Genomic DNA, 19,016 nt, shown 5'->3' with positions numbered 1-19,016 from the left:
AAAAAGGACGTAAGATGTATTAAGATGCACATGACCGAGTAGTAATATACTAACTATGCAGTTGACATTATGAGTTACTAACTACGGAAGACTGAAATTTGGTCCAAATTTTCCTATCTTCCTCTCACTGCCCTTTTGCCAACATATATTCAGTAGGCAACCATGGTGTGCCAGGCACAGGGCTCACAGCCGAGAATACTGCAGTTGCTACCTACACAAAGCCTCCAGTTGAGTGGGAGTTACAGAAAACAAAAATGCTAAATGACAATTGTGCCTAGTCTTAAGAAGGAGGGATTTTATGACAAGTAGCCGTGGAGCCTAGGAAGTGATGCCTACAGTGAGAAAGGGTACATGTTAACTACATGACATTGAATGGAAAAGCAGCCCATGCACAGGAAACAGTATGTGTGAAGCCCCATGGCAGGAAGTGAGTACAGAACACAAGGGGAAATGAAAGAAAGTCTCCTATCTGGAGAAGTCCAAAACAAGAGAAGGATAGAGGACAGGCAAGAACCAGACCTTGCGGGCTTGGTGGCCACCAAACCGGAGAAGGAGAGAAAGTAGCCAAAAGTCAGCATTTGCTAGCACTTACAGTGTGCAGTGTGATCCATAACCTGTCTCCTAGCTCTAAGCATCATTCTCCATAGATGCTTCTATTTGCCATGCATCCCAGAACTGCTCTCAGTATGGTTGGTGGACTTCGAAGATGAACCCCAAGATTTCCACTCCCTGACATATCCACCTTGTGTAATCCCCTGCCCTTGACAATGGGCATGACCTATGAATGTGATGAATGGCACTCCCATGAGTAGGCTATCTCACTTAGCAAAGGTAAAGAGATTTTGCAGAGGGGCACCTGGGTGGCTCAGTCAGTTAAGTGTATGACTCTTGATTTCAGCTCAGGCCATAATCTCATGTGCTCTGTGCTGGGCATGGAGCCTGCTTAAGATTCTTTATCTCCCTCTCCCTCTGCCCCTCCCCCACTTGCACTCTCTCACTCTCTCAAAAACTAAATGAATGGATGAATGAATACATTTTACAGGTGTAATTAACATTCTTAATCGGTTTGACTTTGAGCTATTAAAAAGGGAGACTATCCTGAGTGGGCCTGACCTAATAGGTGAACCCTTTATAAAAAGGTCTATAGGTCAGAGAGATGCTCTCCTCCTGACCTTGAAGAAGCAAGCTATTCCACAGATGCAAGGAACTGAATTCTACTAACAAAAACATGAGCTTAGAAGATGACCTTGAGCCTCAGATGAGACCCCAGCCCTGGCTGACTTTAAATGCAGACCTGTGAGACCCAACTACACCATACCCAGAATCCTAACTCGTGGAAACTATGAGACAATAAAGAGTGTTATTTTAGGCCACTAAGTTTGTCATCGCTTGTTATGCACAAACAGAAAACTCATAGACTATGCATCAGCAGCTGAATGGAGAGAACATTTGTGTTTTAATACAGCTGTCAGGCCCACACCTGACTGAAGTACTTTACATTTTATACAACAGGAAGACCAGGGCCATCAGCCTCCTCCACCACAATGAAAACATCCTCAACTTGCCCATTTTAGAAGAGTGAAAACTGATATACCAAGCCAGCAGCAAGCCTTGGAAATCTAATCTTCTAACTTAAAGGCAACCACAAACTCTTCACTTAAACTGCCTTCCAAAATCCTACAGAATTTAAAAAACAGAGGCCCTGAATAAAAATGGGTTGAGACAAATTTGAAAGCTGATCTCTGTTTCATGTTTTCTTACTAGTTTTAACAACTAAAACAGATTTTTGTAAAGTATGATTTTAATGTTAACAAGATTTTTTTTTAACATGTAAGGTTATTTTTATTTAAATGGTTTATATTATGGGAAGCCAATCTATGAAACCTAACATTTTATGCATCTTTATTCAGTGAGAGAAAAAGAGGGGAAAAAATAAACCCCTCTAGTTCTTTTGTTATGTTTTTTTTGGTTTTTTTTTTCCTTGTCTTTAAAAACCTATAAACAACCCCCACTCAAATTTCTGGGGCTAGTAGATATATTTAATTACACTTCATAAGTTAAAATATATATGCAGGCATTCCATTAATCTAACAACTTTCATCAAGTTGTTAGAAACATATCAAAAATTCTCTTAAGTTCAAAATCATGGTAAAAATAAGCAGTGGCAACTGGAAATGATTAGCTCAATGGTGGGATGTCTTTCAGAGCACTGCAGATCCCCAAGATGTTTAACTGATAGGTTAGAGTCTCGCATTAAAACTGCTAGAAGTAAAGCTAGTGGAGACTTTCGTTTGGTTGAAAATTAAACACACATACACAGTTATTCAGAGGTTCGCTCCAGAAGGATCACCAAGAATCTGGTTGTCTCCAGTAAAGGATACCAGGTGGCTGAAGTCAAAAGTGGGAGAAAGCCTTTGACCATACATGCTTTGTGTAGTTTTAATTGTATGAATGCATTCTCCATTAAAAATATTTTATGAAAGCAGGTACACACATACTCATGAAAGACCAAACTCAGCAGTGGGACATTGCTGCAGTATAAACAGTCACAGACACTGAAGAGGAAAAACGTTACGTTAGGGATTCCCAAAAAATGTCGGTTAGTAAAAAAAAAAAGTCACCACCTCCTAAGCCACGTGTTGTTTTCAATCACCTCCACAAAACTTCTCTACCCACATATTTCCCTTGAAATTGTGGGTTCACCCAAGCTATAAAAGCCCATGGAGAGAGAAGGGCTATGGCAAGGCAAATACTGAGGCTAGCATATCTCTCCTTTATTTCCAGAGCCCTTCTAATTCTCTAAGTCTCGCCTCTCTCCTTCTTATCTCATAGGCCATGTGATGCCAGGAAGAACAGAGCATTTGGAGTCAGTCCCCTCTCCCACCTCTCAGCGACCGTGGGATAGTCAAAAACATCACTTCATATCCCTAAGCAAAGTTTCCCCATCTGTTAAATCAGAATAATAATAACCACCCCCTCAGGGCTGAATATAACAATATCTATAAAAACCTGAAGATTGGAATTTGTCTTTTCTTCCAAAATATTCTGACTGTAGTTCACAGTATAGTTTAAATGACAACTAGAGCATTAACCTGAAGGCAGCTGGTTCCTTATTTGGGTGTGAAACCTGGGGCAAACTATATCTGGGTAAATCACATATAATATCTACCAAAGAATTTGATCATGTCCAAAAAAAAAAAAGATAATATCTACCAAAGAATTTGATCATGTCTAGAAAGAAAAAAAAGGAAAACTGAGGTTGAGGAAAGAGCCACTCTTTTGCTTGGGCAACAATCAATGCACCCTTAGGATTGCCAAAAGAACTCTGGTTAAAAGCAAACAACTAGATTTGCACAAGGCTAACAGCCTTTCCATCTTAAACTATTTAAACAATAGGACAATTTACTCTGTCAACATAGGGAGTGTGATTATTTTTAAATAAGCCTTTTTTTAAAGGTCCATTCCTCTTCTATGGTATGTGACTGCCTCCCCACAAACAACCACAAGCAGTATGGTCATCTTCCAGGTCCCTCTCCAAACAACACTGAGAAGAGGCCCCTTATACATGACCTTGAATTGTATAAAGACAACATATAGTTAATAATGTTCAATTTTTTACCATTATTCATAGTTCCCTTTTACTGGGTCAGTAAATGGTCTCTATAAATGAGCCCAACCCCCTTAAAATTCTCCGGGCAGGCTGTGCTTTCTTAATTTTTATTTATCAGAGCCCAGGATGATTGGCCTAATTTTAGAAATTAGCATGCAAATATTTACATTTTGCCTCTTTCCTTTCATTTCAGGAGACATCATAGGATAATTTTTACATCAAATATAAAAGTTAAACTGTTAAAAAAACGCAACCCATGGGATTACAACCCATAGAAAAGTAAGACAAAGCACAGAGAAATCAAAGACAAGAGAAGACTGTGGAAAATAAATTCCACTTGACTACTATTTTCTTATATCTTTCATCAAAGTATTGCAGACAATTAATATTTCATGCTCTATATGAAGAAAGAGGATGGAATTTGACCCATAAGTGTTGGAAACACACCTTATTCATTTATGATCCACTAATAACAAGCATATATTCAGATAACAAATACATTATTGTTCATGAAAGAACCCGAAATTAAAGGGTGATTCTCAGTCCAAGTAAATACAGAAATGCTGCCAAGACCGTCTGTTTGTCTCTCAATGACCTCATTTGTTTTCATCAAACAATATTGAGTTTTTTCAAATTAGATTAATCTTTGCCCTATTGTTTTGGGCTATTTGGATAAAAATTTATAACCACTTTAACATAAAATAATCTCAGAAGTATACTGAAATACTTGCTTGAGAAGAACTATTTATAACTTACTTTTTTGTTTTAAAGAATATTTGGGCTTCATAATAGTTAAAAAAAAAATTGGTAAGCAATTTCATCCAATAAATACCCAGCATGTAGACCAGAAAATACTTGTTGAATGAATGAATGAATGAATGAATCAAACATAAGCAATCTGATTGAAGCGAATAGGAACATAAATGCATGTATGCATATATACACATACCCATAACAATCTTTCTAAGAATTCTTTGGAAATAGGAGTTTTCATATTTCCGTCTTCAAGCACATCTACCCAACAACTTCGTTTCAATATCAACATCTTTTTCAGAGTAAAATAAGTAGAAGTCGTAATAGGATTCTATTACATTTTCATCTGATCCTTCCTCCCTCCCCCCAACAATCAGCAAACAAAGAAAAACTTGTTCCAGATTTGTTTTAATACTCTAGGTCTAAAGGAAAGCCTAGAAACTGATATTTTACCAAGTTCCCTAAATGATTATGCGTGGCAGACAATGTCTAAGAACTATATCATGTCTTTGTGTGTACCATGACCTTCACCTGAGAGCTTTCCCTTCAACAGCCCTCTTTGGATGGGATTAACTCCTTGTTCATAGAAATGAGTTGCCCCTTCTGGAAAGCCTTCCCTGGAACACTTCCCAGTCCCTTACCCACAGGCTGTCTTCCTTCCCTTTCCCTCTGCACTCTGGCTCCCCTTCCCTAGGAACTTCCCCTCTGGTGGGTATTTTTCTGCCCCTCCACAGAGCAAGCTCCTTGAGGACACGGACACCCTCTGGCTGAGCTTCAAGTCACTAACACCTTGGCAAAGAAATGATTTAACCTCTCTGGGCCCTTAGTTACCTCACATGTAAAGTGAAAAAGGTGGACATTACCTCACTCTTGTAAGGACTAAGTGGTGAGCATAAACCGACTAACCTAGTATCCTGCACTGTGGGAAAACAAGTCCCTTCAGGGCTACTACTATGAAGATAAGAGAGAGATAAGGTCTTAAAATCATTCAGACAATTCATACCTCACTACCCGCAGGGCTTCAAGGATACTAACAGGAAAGGCAAATGCCCACCACCCTCATGAGCATCTGAGTCACAGCTCTTGGGAGATACAAACGGGTTCCACTTTAATCACACCCGAAGGTGATCGGTGTATAGAAGATCATGTTTTTCTGTAGGAACAATGTCATCATGAATGTGTGTTCCTGATCAGCAGCCTGGCCTCAAACAAAGAATGGGAATAACTCGTAAAGATCCTTAAAGAATGGGCATGGTCATAAAGACCAAGATGCAATAAATATAAACATCTGTAATTATTTAAGGGAATGAAATTAGGCCCCACATAATCATAAATAAGCTATGAACACTGATTATAGAAGTGGCCCAAATATAGGACAGTACACATAGAATAAAATATAAGCATAGGGGTGCCTGGGTGGCTTTGTCAAGCGTCAGACTCTTGGTTTCAGCTCAGGTCATGATCTCAAGGTTCACGAGTTGGAGCCCCGTGTCACGCTCTGTGCTGATAGCATGGAGCCTGCTAGGGATTCTCTGTCTCCCTCTCTCTTTACCCCTCCCCAGCTTGCTTGCTCACTCTCTTTCAAAATAAATAAATAAATAAATAAATAAATAGGAAATAAGAGGCAAGTAAAATATTTCCTCCTTTCTTTATGGAGTCTCTATTCTAAATCTAGTCAATTCAAAACTGTAGCTTGCCAACATATGGCAAAATTCTGTGAAAATAGTATCATTCAAGTCTTAACTTATTGACAACTGTCAGTGCTTTCTAGACTACATTGAAAAGCAGGAAAGCAACTGATGGCCCTCAACTAGGCTTTTTTTTTTTAATGTTTATTATTGAGAGACAGAGCATGAGCAAGGGAGGGGCAGAGAGAGGGGGAAACACAGAATCCAAAGCAGGCTCCAGGCTCTGAGCTGTCAGCACAGAGCCCAACGTGGGACTTGAACTCACAAACCGCAAGATCATGACCTCGGCCAAAGTCAGATGCTTAACGGACTGAGCCACCCAGGCGCCCTCAACTAGGTTCTTTAAAAGGCACTTGCTACCATTTCTCACTGAACCACAGAAAGGCAAGGAAAACACCCCCTGTCCTATGGGGGAAGTTGAGAACAGGGAAGAAGTGGGATAGGAGTGCCCACATAGCAGTCTAAAAAGGGAATCGGCAAGATGGGCAGTGGTGAGTTTTTAAGCGAAGGCGGCCAGTATGTCTAAATGTTGCCAGGTGTAACACTAATTCTCCCACGTTTCATCCATCACCTTTTAAAAAGGTCCTAAAACCTGTGAGCGCAATAGGAAAGGAGACAAGCCTTGCCTTTTTCGGAGGCCACTGAGTTATATTCTTTTCAACTGAACATTTGCACACCTCTCGCCATGGCACATGGAATTCTTAAGAAACATACACACAAGGGCACAATAGTCACGACAAGCTGGTTCTCTTCTTAGCAAAAAACTGAAAGTCTAAACATCTATCAGTGGAGAGATGTTAAATAAATTACTGTACATGTATGCTAAGGAATCCGTAAACAGTTAAAAAGCATGAACTGGCATGGGAAAATTCCCAAGTCCTACTGTTGTTGAAATTTTTTTTTAAGTAAACTGTAAAAGATTATATACCACTTAATTCCATTTATGTAAAAATAAACCACACATACAAAATTACATATATATGTACATATGTGTGAATAAATATGTAATAAACTAAAAAATATCTGAGAAAGATCCAATGAGTTGATAATGGTTATTATTTCTGAGAAGAGTGGATTTTTGTAGTCTGAATAGGACTTTTTTTTCCCTTTTGTTTAGTTTTTTGGTATGATAATGTATTAACTCTCCTTAAAGAAGGGTTAAGGAGAGGTCCATTTTTGGTATGATAATGTATTTAACTAAAGTCTAAATTATATAATTATGCTCAAAAGGGAAAGAGGAAGAGAGAAAAGTCCAAAGAGAAAACAGAAAGTCCCAACAATGATGGTAGGTGGTTAGTCAGTTCTTGAGGATCAAACTCCCCCTCATTTATTACACAATTGAATGGGAAGGAGTTTTGGTGTGCATTCACCAGCCCTTCAACATTTTAGTTACATTTTCTTGGTCATTAATCTATTTTACTTTATATCTGATATCATAACTGTAGTAATATAAGATTTCCAAATAAGAGGGGTACATAGAGTCAGAGAAACAAGATGGACTCACAGCTACAAAGGGCAAAGCAATTTTTTACCCCAAAGACGCACTGATTGAAGTAGATATCAACCAACACTCTACTAAACACGTGGTTTGCATTCCCTTATCCTGCTGTCCTTTCTTTATCTGGTACCAGTGGTTCTCAAGCCTCAGCCCCCATGAGACGCCCAGTGGAGACCTGGAAATGTAGAATCAGGGACCCGGGCCCAGGGACACAGCAGACCTGCAAGCCTAATGGTGAGATCAAAGTCTGTGCCCCATCTACATCATCATCGAGTCCGTAACCTTGGACTAGTCACTAAGTGTCTCAGTGGTACCATTTTTTTCATCTTCAAAATGGGGTTATGACAGTACCTGTGAGGATTCAATGCCTGGCGCTGAGTAAAGATTACCTAGAGTAGCTGCTGCTATTTGAATAAAGAGAAAGATGATCCCAGTTCCTATTATTATTGCAGGGCAAGGCCCAGGAATCTACATTTAACAGGTGATCCTGTAGTCCATTGCATTTTGAGAATCACTGCTTATACTCACGATTCCTTCAGGTAAGAGAAAGGACAGACAAAAAACAATATTCAAGGGCAAGTCAAAGCAACTATCAAGCTTTCACTATTGCTTCACCCAGTTAGCAGTGCTAGATTTTACCTTTCTGCATACCTGCTGGTAGAAAGGCTCTTCTAGAAGGGCTGTCTCTGCTGGGAAGCCTGGTAGACACACCCTCCACCTATCCCACCAGGTCAGATACATGCTGTACTCATCTCTACAAGAGGCCTGACCTCACTGTGACCTAATCTATCTGATGAGCAACTTCAGAATGAGCATAAAGATGGGATCCTTGAACGTAAATGCCTTTCAAAATACAGAGGAATGAAGTCCATCAGTTCTCTGCTGACCATGTGTTAACTGATCCAAAACCAGAGGCTCCATTTCCTTGCTAAGAAAAACTAACTGCATATTATTCCCTGATCTGATCAAAATTATTTGACCCTGAGACAATATTGCCTAAACATCACTCTGCTCTGAAGTCAAGTATTATCGACAAAATTCTCATTAATATGATTCCTCACTGAATCACCCTCTTTGAGTAAGAAAAGTCAAAACCCCCAGTGTTAGCATGGAGGACGCTGGTTCAAAGAGGACTTCTGAGAAACACAGCTAGTTTTCTGTTGTTATTATTGTTTCTCCCCCTGCACGAACGAATGGTGCAGAAGGGTTAAGGAGAGGTCCATCCAGATTCCTTTGGATGCCAAATCCAGCGTGGTCTGTGGGTTCACACTGACTTCTCCCTACCCAGGTAATGCTCCTCTTGATTCTCTCTTTCCAGTCATTTTTATTTCACTGTGTGTGCTCTTTGGTTTCAGCTGTTTGTCTTTCTTTCACCTTCCACAGTGCTCCAATTTAAGATACAACCTCAATGCCCAGAAATGGAGAATGACCAAGTGAATGTTGATAACCTTCCCAAAACAGAATCTCATGTACCCATTAGTTGCAAAGATCTTATGCCCTGATTTTAAGTGGAAATCTTTTTTTTAATAATGCAACATAAGTAGTAAGGTATTAGCTAAACACTTTTACACAGGGAAAAATATGGAAAGAAATATACTAAATATTAACAATTGTAACTTCTGGTGGTGGGGTTATCAGTAAATTTATTTTCTGCTTTCCTACACTTTAGACTATTTTTCAAAGCTTCTTCTATGAGCATATGTTACTATTCTGATCAGAAATACATAAATAAGCCAGTAGCTAAGAGCGAATACAATTGTTTATCTTAAAATCCATGAGACAAATAGTGTGCGCGATGGAGTAGAAATAAAGAAAAATGAAGGGGGTGTCTCTAACATCAACCTCCGGAGCTTGAGAATTCTGATGCGTTCAAGAGTCTCTCTCATGAAGGACCACCTCAGGGCAGGTTGGGGATTTTGACCTCCCCCAAAAGGCTGACACTACTAACAGAAAGAGATCTCAGTATGCTGAATTCTCTAGTCTATTCTTGGGCCCAGTTTAATTTGAAGAACCTTATCTTCTTAAAGCTCAAAAAGAACATTCAAGAAATGGATTTGTTTTGGGTATCTCTTTCCCTTGGGACGGTAGGATAATCAGAGGGAAAAATGACCATAAACGAAACAGCAGGACAATCAGAAAAGATGGTCATACACTACAGCCACAGAAAGTTCCCTGCTGTACCACGGTTAACGGGGAAACAAACCCAAAGCCTTGGGCACGTTCCCTTGACACACGGTGCTTCCATCCTGTGGTATCTAACTGGCCTCTCATTGGCAAGGCAGCCTTATTAATCGCTGAAAGATGAAGACGGCAAATAAGCAGTTCAAAAAATAAAGAATGAATAGAGGAGCTTCTTTAAGGTGAAACAACAGTAACTGGGACACGCACTGGCTCGCTAATGTGTTTTTCACTAGAATCACTATATCTGACCATCTGCTTGGGAGATTCCTAATAAATTACCATTTCAGGCCTCACATTGATAGCACTCAGAAGTCAAATGGGTAAAACATCTGACTCCCAACTTGTAAGAAGAAGGCAAAGGTAAATGGTTGATGCAAAAGGCTCCGAAAAAATATCATCCTAGCCCACTCCACCCCTGCTCCAAAAAGGCTTCAGAAGGTATATTTTTATAGTCCAGTTACCAAATATTTAAAGAGCACCTACTATACTGAAATTAACTGAGAAACGCTTACATGTCAGGCTGTGCTAAGCACTTTGAATGGACCTTCCCACTCAACTGCCTCCAACACAATTATTACCCCCATATATAGGAGGGAACTGGGGGAGAGATTCCATATCCTTACCTGCCTAAGTAGAGATGTTGGTGTATTCTTTTCTTGGGGCTACCATAATAAATTACCACAACCTTGGTGGCTTTAAACAACAGACATTTACTCTTTCACAGTTCTGGAGCCCAGGAGTCCAAAATCAGGGTGTTGGCAGGGCTGTGCTCCCTGTAAAGGCTTTGGGAAGAGCCCCTCCTTGCTTTCTCCTGCCTCCTAGTGTCTCCAGGGGCTCCTTGGCTTGTGGTGGCTTAACTCTAATCTCTGTCTCTGTTGAGTTTGATTTTGCTTTTTTAGTTTTTAATTTTTTAACTAAATAGTTTACTACAATAACTGTAGTTATTAACACACAATTGGGCATTAATTCTTGAAATGTGGATTTTTACATAATAGTATGTTTTAAAAAGTTCACAGGATCTTTGCTGAATATTGAGACTCATGGGTTGTCATTAAAAATGGCTGCAGACCGGGGCGCCTGGGTGGCTCAGTCGGTTGAGCGTCCGACTTCCGCCCAGGTCATGATCCCACAGTTCGTGGGTTCGAGCCCCACATTAGGCTCTGTGCTGATGGATCAGAACCTGGAGCCTGCTTCAGATTCTGTGGGTCCCTCTCTCTCTGCTCCTCCCCCACTCTGTCTCTCTGTCTCCCAGAAATAAACATTAAAAAAAAAAATGCCTTCAGAGGGTGGCTTGTGTGGCTTAGTTGGTTAAGCATCTGACTTTGGCTTAGGTCATGATCTCACAGTTTGTGGGTTCGAGCCCCACGTTGGGCTCTGTGCTGATAGCTCAGAACCTGGAGCCTGCTTCAGATTCTGTGTTTCCCTCTCTCTCTGCCCCTCCCCCAGTCTCTCAAAAATAAATAAACATTTAAAAAAATTTCAAAAGACAAACACCTATCCCCCTCACCAGAACAACTGAACGGGAGTCCCAGGGAACAGAGCGCAGGCATTTATATCTGCCTTTCCCATAATATGGTTGTCTTCTCTGTGTATCTGCCTGTCTCCACTCCCTGGTCTAAAGATACTTGTCATATCGGACCTGGGTCCAGCCTCAGCCAGTATGACCTTATCTTAACTAATTATACTTCCAAAGGTCCTATTTCCAAATAAGGTCACATACTGAGGTTCCTAGTGGACATGAACTTTGGTAAACACTCCACAGCCCGGGACTGCTGGACTCTGGCATAGCAGTGTAACTCCAGAGCCCACATCCTGAACCATGATGCTCTCGGTGCCTCTTGAGGGACCCCCTCTGTTAGGCACAAGGCGATGTCAGAGCATGACGTGGCTCCCGTCCCCAAGGACTTACGAACGCAAACAAGGTGATGAAGGAGAAAAAGCACAGCCATGAAGAACCCACGTGGACTTCTGTGTGCCACAGAAACATAGACGATGTAGGTTGGGGGCCTTAAGCACAGGCAGCATGTGGACAGGTGGGGAGGAGAGACCTGAGCCGAGGCTAAGCAGCTACAGCAGGAACAGCATGTTCAAGAGAGAGTGCGTGCACTGGAGGGCCGTGGAAAACGAGGTTGGAGTAAGGATATGTTAGAGAAGCTTCCAAGGGGAGGGGAGCAACGTTGATTCATTTTTGAAGTTAAGAAAAAAATGAATAGGGATCAAAATGATAAAATTCGGGCTTACTCCTCTGGCAGAGGAAGGCAGGGTGAGCATGCAGCCAGGAGAAACCATTGAAACTTCTTGACAAAAGAAACAGTGCGCATGTCCATACGAACATACATAGGCATCATGTCTGTAGCATCTCTGTCACACTTAAGCCACTTGCCTTCGAAAGGAAACCAAATATGCAGATGGCCACTCTTCTTTCTTCCCTCCATTAGAAGAGTCCCTATTACTACCAACCTCCCCAAACTCACACACATACACACACACTAGCTTCCCTCCCAACACCCACTTGCACCCCAGCCAAGAGCTGAGTGAAGAGGAAGGTGAGAAAAAGAGAAATAAAAATGCCCGAAGCGACGGCCAGAAGAGAAGGCGGCCAAGACATAAGTCACCTTTGCACCGCTCACAACAGGCTCCCCTCTGCTTGATGGCCAGGGCACAGTCTCTCGACAGCACTGGGCACTTCTCTCTCTTACAGGTCACTTCCTTGTTCTAGGCAAAAAGAGACAAGAGACATTTGAAAGCAACTCCAAACAGAATCCCCAGAAGCCTGACACAGGTTTTCCTAGCCTCCCTCTTCCTATCTTGCCTTCATCTTGGCAAGAACACTCACGAAAGCAAATAGGATTTCGCTCTCTCTGGAACAGAAATAGTCATCCAGAAACACAGAACTTTTGAGAAGGGCACACGAGAAGGGATGAAAAGTCCCTTCTTCAGAAACCAACGTAGCCCAGATAACCGAACGCCGAGAGAAAAGCATTCTCCCGCTCTGTTCTAAGGTTTCTCTTTAGTATACACTATAGGAATGATAATATTTGTGTAAATCATATTTTGCCCATTGGGCTACCTGCGCCAGGACTGCATCGTGAGAACAAAAATATTTGCACACAGCCGTCCAACAATCCTTAATAGTAGAGTGCATTAAAATGCAGCAATCTAAAGTTCCAACTCAAATAATGACAAAGTTGAGTATTGAATCAGCTCAGTTAGAGAAAAAATAATATTCCCCACGCCAAGCAGAGACACAGGCATCAGTGTTTTATAGCCATGGGACAGCTGCATTATATTAGCACTTATGCTAATGAAGTGTGGTGAGCATTTGCATCTTCGGTTTTATCCTGAAAGGTTAGCTGTTAAAATGTCTCAGAGAAGACCCAAACGTGATGTATATGCCTGTTTATACACAGACTGGATACACGTGCACCAAAAATACAATGTCACAAACCTCAACAACATTTGAGCTTCAGTAAGTTTCTCCTATATGCTAGGCGCTATGGCTTTCATTCCTACTTAACTTCTGCGAGATAAGCATTATTCATATCCCCAGTTGATAAACAAGAAAACTGCTGCTCAGAGAAGGTTTATATATATGACCTGAGGAATCCATTCTCCCCCCCCCCCCCTTTTTGGTGTCTGTTATGTGATAAGGTCCTTCACGGAGCTAACCTCATTTCCTCCCACAATCTGTGGTCCTCATCCTTAGCTGCAAACCAGGACCCTTGTGTGGTTCTTAACAAAGACGGCACTGTCTCCCACCCCCTGAAGCTCCGAGCTGATTGATCTGAGGATGAGACCTGGGTGCTTCCCGAGCTTCCCAGGTAATTCCAACGTGCGGCCACTCTACGGAGCACATTCTTGTTCCCAGTGAGGCTGAGATGGGTTCGGGAGCTGTCAGCAGTCCCTCAAGTGATGGTAGACCTAAAATCTGAACCCAGGTGGCCCAGCTCCCAGCCCTCCAAAGCTCTTTCCCTCCCCCTCTCCTTCATAATGATGGCTGCATCAAGACTCACTGTAGGTCACAGCCCTTCAACTGATTCTCATAATTTTTCTCAAGTTACAAGCAAAATACATAGTATGGTCACAACTCAAATTTAAGAGGTATATTTTAAAATATTAATAGTGTCCCTCCACTACCACTGAAGTCATCATGAGCAATGATCAGGGATATATGCTGCCTGGCATCATTAACAGTGACTTCATTTGGCAAAGTGCAGTTCCCACAAGCCGCGGTTTGATACCGACCCCGCCCCCACCCCCACCCCAAGACTCTGGAAGTGAACACACTTTCTAAGCAGAACTTCTGTTAGCACGGCTTATGCAAACCTGGCTGCAGCTTTAGGGAAGAGCCACCCCCAAGTGCATCTTCTCTCTGGAGGGAAAAGTCCTCAGGCATGGGGAGTTCAAAGCTCTAAGGGCGGTCAGAGTGGGTATGAGACACAATTCAGGGTCTGATAAATGGGAAGACCCACACTTTCTTAAATATAGGAATCCTTTGCTAAATTAGAAACCTGGGAGCCAGTCAAAATCCATAACAGGATCCCAAGATTCATAATAAATAGCTTGTAATTACAGTCCAGCACAAAAGTCATTCCAACCAGATGGTTTGTAGCTGCACATCTGGAATTTTTTTGTTGTTCTCTCTCTCTCCCTCCCTCTTTCTCTCTCTCTCTCGCACACACACACACACCCCAAACCTAAACTTTAGCTCTACTTTTACTGCAGGATTTCCCCCCTTCTAATGACATTTGGAGTTTTTTCATATTCTACCAAGTCGCCATATCTGATCATTTCCCTGGTGTCTGGTTGACAAGAATATGAAGCACATGCTTAGAATTGCAGGCCCTCGAAGAAAGCAAGAAAAACTACAGAGAATTGCTGGCCAGAGGCTGATTCCTCTGTCTCCTTAATCGAGTCCAGCAGCTACAGAGTAAATTTAAGCACAGGTTAATTAAGACCACTCGCTTTGCTGTCACTGATTTTGCGGCAAGACAAGAACGCTGGGCTGCAGCCGGCGGCTCTGGTGAGAAGCCGCACGCACGAAGCCACGCCTGCAGCAGCCCATCTCCGCTGGCCTCCTCATCCCCATGTGCGCCAAGTGTCCTCTGCCCTGATGCAAGGCCATGGCTCGTTTGGCTCACTTCTTCACTCAAGAAGCCTTTTCTGATGCTGATTCATACTTACCAAACACATTCCGTGTACCGGGCTCTGTGCTAAGAATTTTATATGCATTATTTCACCCCAAAAAATCCACATCACCCCCCATTTTACAGATGAGGAACCAAGGTTAAGAAACCTGCCCAGGGTCACATAAAAGTCAGATTTGGAATGCAAAGGGAGGCTTGTCTGACTCCAAAGGCAAACATTTAAATGTTGCACTTTGCTCCTTCCAGGCACTCAGGATACAGACAAGAACAAAACAATGTCCCGGCCCAGAAGCCCCAGGGGAGACTGGTGCCTTCGAAGTCGTTCCACACAAGTGAAGTGAGCTCTCTAACAGGAGCAGGATAACTCCACAGAGCTTTGTCATCACCAACAACGGGAAGGTGTACAAACACCAGCTGTTTTCTGGTAATGAGGACAATTCTAACCATTCTGGATAATCTGATAGGTAGCTGTGCCTATATATCTCTGAAATCTAGACCGGCATCCCCAAACAGACTTCCCAGAGATTCCAGCTTGGGCTTGAATCTCTCCAAATCTAAGCAACAGACACAGTGGTAGAAAAGCACTGCGGGAAAATGTCAGAATGTTCTAAAAAACAGACCTAGCCAGTGTTTAAGAGTAATAAGCCTTATCACATTTTTCATGCTCTGTCTCTGTCTCCTGGTGTTTATCACTTTCTAGGGTCAGCCTGCCTGTGATTTACCTGTTGTCAAAGGTATCTGCGTTATTGCCTCCTTTCCAAAAGACTGAATATATCAAAACCCCAAACATAGCCTCTGGAGGCACATGAAATGAAGTGCCAACATGCAAAAATAGAAGGGGGGGGGCATAGGGAGTAAAAAAGAAAAAGTCTACATGGCTGGCAACAAAGCTCTATAAGGATGTGAGCCAAACCACAGCTCCAGCCACAGCCAAGTTCAAACAGGATTCCCGCAGCCAGCTTGTTGTGTCTGAAGTCTGCCACTAGATGGTAGCACAGAGTTCCATGGGCTTAGGAATTGGGACCATGAGACCCAGTAGTGGCTCCTGAACATTTTTCAGCGTCTGCTGTTGAGGGAAATGATCTCCCACTGCAGGGGAGTGGTGGTGGGGTTATAGAGAAGATAGCAGATCACCACTGGGAGATTTTCCTGTTTGCTTTCTGCAACTAGACAAAAATGTTTTTTGAAATGCTTTTGTTCTCTTTCAAGCCAATGTCTTGATTTTTTTTTTTCTCAGATTCTTCCGGGACCAATCCTATTATGAAATATGGAAAGTATTACCTGACCTTTCATTTATATTTTAAAAAATAATAATAAAATAGAAATCTGGAGAGGAAAACACAGCAGCTAATATGATGAGACCAATCAGGGAGAAAGGTCAACAGGCAGATACTCTATTTTTAGACTCTGAAACTGTCCCTCAAATATCTTGAAATAAGAATAAAAACAAAACTACCTGGTGCCCCGCCTGCTGAGACTCTACAGCCATGTTAGGAAGCTGGCAGACCACCTGAGTGTCTTCCTAGAAGATGGCATTATTTCCCTTCAGTCCTTGTCTCTTATAAAACCAAACCCTGCCCTTGGGGGCAAACAGCTGTCATTTGGCAAACTACCAAATTCTAAGTGCCAGACCCTTTTGCAGAAAATCAAGAAGGTTGTGAAGTTGTAATACTTTTTTCTGACCGGATGAACAACACTCAATATGTCAATGAAATCCACAGGCCAGGGAGTATCATAGAGGAGATAAAGAGGCAACTAACAGTGGCTGTCTTTCTTCCATTAGAAGCCCTGAAGACTATCCCTTCCTCCTACGTATGTGCAACCCATCCCCCCAACTCTGTCATTGAATCATGGCAGTCTTACTTGAAGAGGAGCTTATAAGACTGTGTTGCCATCCAGAATCCCCCTACCAAAATGCAAACATCCATGGGAGTGGACCCATATTAACCCTGACTCATCTGTCCCCTTCATCAACAGCTACTGTCAGGGGACGGATGCCCAGCATGACAACTCTGACAAGTAAAGACACAGCGTAGTTCTAGAGCAGCCAAACTGAAGACTTGATATGTGTGCCACGGTACGCGGTGCCGTTGGAGCGAGGAGTCATGCTACAAGCTTCCTCTCTATTCTCCAGAAACCTACAGTGTTGGAGGAAACAAGACATCACACGTTAGCAGATCACACCAAAACTGCAGGGCAGCTTCTGGCACCAAGCGGGAATGTCACCTTGACTCAAAAGCCATCGTGGGCGGTGAGCACAGATAGGACATTTTGACCCCGAATCAAATTATTTTTCTCTGTGAGAAAAATGGTGTTTTGTTTTGTTTTTTCTCAATGGTGTTTCACTACTTGAGAGTCTCAAGATTGATCACAGAGGAATTTGTTTTTAGGATTACAAATATCTTGTGTCAAGTTTCCCAAGGAGGAAGGTGATCCGACATCAGCACATGTATTCTCCGTGGAATTTCTAGTCTCCCCATGCATGAAGTTAAAGAAGTCAACTTTTCCTTGAAGTCCCCCGTTGTAACCCAAATCCAGCCCCAAAAGAGCCGAAGGGAACTTTATGGTACCTTTGAACGCAGGTCACAATTTCTCCTAGGCGATATTATAAAACTTCTCATAAACAGAAGAATAATACTTCAAGTTTACATAGCACTTTTCTTCTAAAGCGCTCAGCAGACATTATTTCATTAATCCTCACAGGTTTCTTAAGATTTGCAGATGGGGGAATGGTACACAATGAAGTTAAGTGTCTCAGGTCCCTCAAAGAGCTAGCGAGCAGTGGACCTGGGAACACAACCTGGTTCCCAGGCCTGGATTAAGGGGCCAGCCAGGGAGGTTAGTTGCTAAGGCACAGCATTAAAATTTATGGGTGTATCATATTAGAATTAGGTTAGCTCCTACATGACTGTTGAGATTTTAGGAATAGATTAGTATATAGCTGAGCTAGTCTGGAAATCTTCCGGAAAGAGGCCACCTGGGCCCAACACACAAGGTCTCCGGCCCTTTTATAAGGTAACCTGTCAAGGGCGCCATGCAAGGGCTGGACCGGGACTTGGGCAAACAGACTGGACTGCAGAATGGCATGGTTCTAGAATTCAGAGATACAGGCAAAGGCTGAAAGAAAAGACCCAGAGTGGGCAGGTTCCATTGCTTGTCAGTGGGTTTGACAAATGGGACATAAAATACAGTGATTCTCTGGAACATACGGTCAGGGGAAATCCTTTCCAAGGGAGCATGAGCGCTCATAGAGGAGCCAACACAAGCCTGTACCTGCTCCAGCCTGTCTCCTTTGGACAAAATCTGTTCTTGATCTCTGAGACAATAATCACCGGGCGGGTGGGGGGAACTGAGATAGTTCAGTGGTTGCCAGTGGCAATATTAAATTTGATTGATGATTTATTGTTTTAATTAAGCTTTTACTTGCTCGTCCTTTATTACTGATAGTACAATTGACTTCCCCATAATTCTTGCACAGAATGAGCTGGAAGAAAAAAAAAGGGGTGGGGGAAATTTGGTCCACTACAAAGCTTTAGTTACAAGTATGAGTCTCTGAGCCATATCTCTCAGCTCAATGAAAATAGGAAGAAAAAAAAAATGGAAAGAGAGAAAAAATTAACAAAACCATGTCAAAGGTGAGGAAAGGGCGATTAGTAAGAAAAGTGACTCAAACTTCCCAGGCAAGAGAATGTTTCCCAAGATCTCTTTCTTCCCCAATTGAGTGAGGTCAGTACAAGAGGTGGGAGGTGTCTGAGGTCAGTAGGAAAGGTGGCAGGTGTCAATGGCCCTTGCTTTTAATGTAAATTAGCATTTTCAGACCTTTCTGAACCCCCAACCTCCACCACTCTTTGCAAATTCCTTTAATAGCCAAAGGAGAGAGCCGATCCATTGCTAACCAAACAATGAAGTGGCATATAGTTTTCCGGGCAGGGGGCTGAACTATTAAGAGTACCTGGCATTTATAGAAAATCTATTATTCGCCAGACTGTGCTGAGCATGTTTTGTGTATTATATCCTTTTTAACCTTTGCAACAAGTCTCAGGAAGGTACCAATTTACCCCTATTGTTTTCGATAAGAAAACTGAGGCACAGAGAGTTTTAAGGGCTTCCCTGGGTTTACACAGCTAGGCAGGGCAGAG

At 42.2% G+C, this 19,016-nt stretch overlaps 1 protein-coding gene across 2 annotated transcripts in view; it reads right to left on the bottom strand.

The window, feature by feature from the left end:
* The window catches only part of BMPER (BMP binding endothelial regulator), a 250,315-nt gene that overhangs the window by 206,108 nt on the left and 25,191 nt on the right, over positions 1-19,016 (bottom strand). For both annotated transcript variants that reach the window (XM_043589236.1, XM_043589235.1), the window contains exon 3: positions 12,346-12,445. In XM_043589236.1, the coding sequence (XP_043445171.1) occupies positions 12,346-12,445 (100 nt within the window). The remainder of the gene's footprint in view (positions 1-12,345; positions 12,446-19,016) is intronic.

This window comes from Prionailurus bengalensis, chromosome A2 (assembly GCF_016509475.1).
Source record: "Prionailurus bengalensis isolate Pbe53 chromosome A2, Fcat_Pben_1.1_paternal_pri, whole genome shotgun sequence".
Classification (NCBI taxonomy): domain Eukaryota; kingdom Metazoa; phylum Chordata; class Mammalia; order Carnivora; family Felidae; genus Prionailurus; species Prionailurus bengalensis.
The sequence above is the reverse complement of the archived record's forward strand: the minus strand, read 5'-3'. Positions and strand labels throughout refer to the sequence as shown.